This window comes from Haplochromis burtoni, unplaced genomic scaffold (genome assembly GCF_018398535.1).
Source record: "Haplochromis burtoni strain Fernald_Lab_line unplaced genomic scaffold, NCSU_Asbu1 Contig_1048, whole genome shotgun sequence".
NCBI classification, from domain to species: Eukaryota; Metazoa; Chordata; class Actinopteri; order Cichliformes; family Cichlidae; genus Haplochromis; species Haplochromis burtoni.
Window position 1 is genome coordinate 81,278 of NW_024583409.1, and position 1,518 is coordinate 82,795.

Genomic DNA, 1,518 nt, shown 5'->3' on the forward strand with positions numbered 1-1,518 from the left:
CCTGCAAGGTATGTGCAAGACAGTCTTCTTTTCCCGTCTAACATTAATTTGTAAAAATTTAATTTACTTATGCAGGTCTGAAATGACACCTAGTAAGGTAAACTAATATTTTACTATGGATAATGTTTCAATAATTACTGTTTTTACTCTCTCAGGTTTAAGTGATATTGCAAACTACAGGGTCATTCTCTTTGTTCTCACTTTACTGTGTTACTGTGTGATTTGGCTGGTAAATGTGACGATAATTGTCACAGTCATTGTGGATAAAAAACTTCATGAACCCATGTACATCTTCCTCTGCAGTCTGTGTTTCAATGGACTCTATGGGACAGCTGCATTTTATCCCAAGTTTCTCTACGATCTTCTGTCCACCACTCATGTTATTTCTTATGCAGGATGCTTTTTGCAGGGTTTTGTATTGCACTCTGCAGTTGCTGCTGACTTCTCTCTCCTAGCTCTCATGGCCTATGACAGATACGTGGCTATATGCCGACCTCTTGTGTACCACTCTATAATGACTAAACAAAGAGTTTGTATCTTGATATTTTTTGCTTGGATTATTGCCTTTTATTTTCTGCTTATGAGCACAATAACAACAGCAATATTGAGGTTATGTGGCTCACACATACCAAAGATCTACTGTATAAACTGGTTAATTGCTAATCTAGCTTGCTCTGCCTCTGTAGCTAAAATTGTTATTCCTGCTTTTAGTTACACCTTTTGCTTTGGCAATGTCTGTTTTGTTTTCTGGTCTTATGTACATCTGATCAAAACATGTCAGTCATCCAAAGAAAACATGGGCAAATTCATGCAGACATGTGTACCACATTTATTCTCTTTAACAGTTGTTGTTGTGTCGTTGCTTTTTGATTTGTTATACATGCGATTTGGCTCAAAAGAAATAGCACAAAGTGTTCAGAATTTTATGGCAATGGAGTTTCTCCTCATCCCACCAATCATGAATCCCCTCATGTATGGATTTAAATTAACAAAAATTAGAAAAAGAGTTTTGAATTTTATATGTGGTAAAAGTTCAGCTTTTAGATTTAAGTCATGAGTGTTTCTGCACAGAGGGGGAAAAAACTGTTTATAATGTACATATGTAATTCAAGAGAAATGTGAACTGTATTGTTAATCAATAGAAAGTGTAACATGTACATAATCTTTCTAGTCTCGAGATATAGGATGCATTATTTAACTTGGAACACAAATAAAGGCAATTTAAAATAATATTTCGTGTTTTTCTTAGTTTGCATTTTAACGCTACTTTTATCTAAGTTTCTTAGTTAAAATCAGACTTCAAGTATTGTCACAACTGTGGCCTTCCACACATGAGTACCATACATTACATTTAGTTTCTTCAAATGTATCTAAAACTATATTCATGAACAGTTTATTTCTTGTTATGCTTTTATCTTAAAAGATCTGAATCTCTGTGAGGAGATTCAGGAAACCATGAGCATACAAGACCAGATGTCCACCATCTATTACAGCAGTGTCAAAACTAGTTAACCAGTG

At 34.6% G+C, this 1,518-nt stretch overlaps 1 protein-coding gene across 1 annotated transcript; it reads left to right on the top strand.

The window, feature by feature from the left end:
• Positions 1-1,057, top strand: LOC102309936 (olfactory receptor 4Q2-like). The gene has a single exon (XM_005951555.2). It carries the CDS (start codon positions 116-118, stop codon positions 1,055-1,057), a length of 942 nt encoding a protein of 313 aa, XP_005951617.1. The 5' UTR covers positions 1-115.
• Positions 1,058-1,518: the final 461 nt, after the last annotated feature.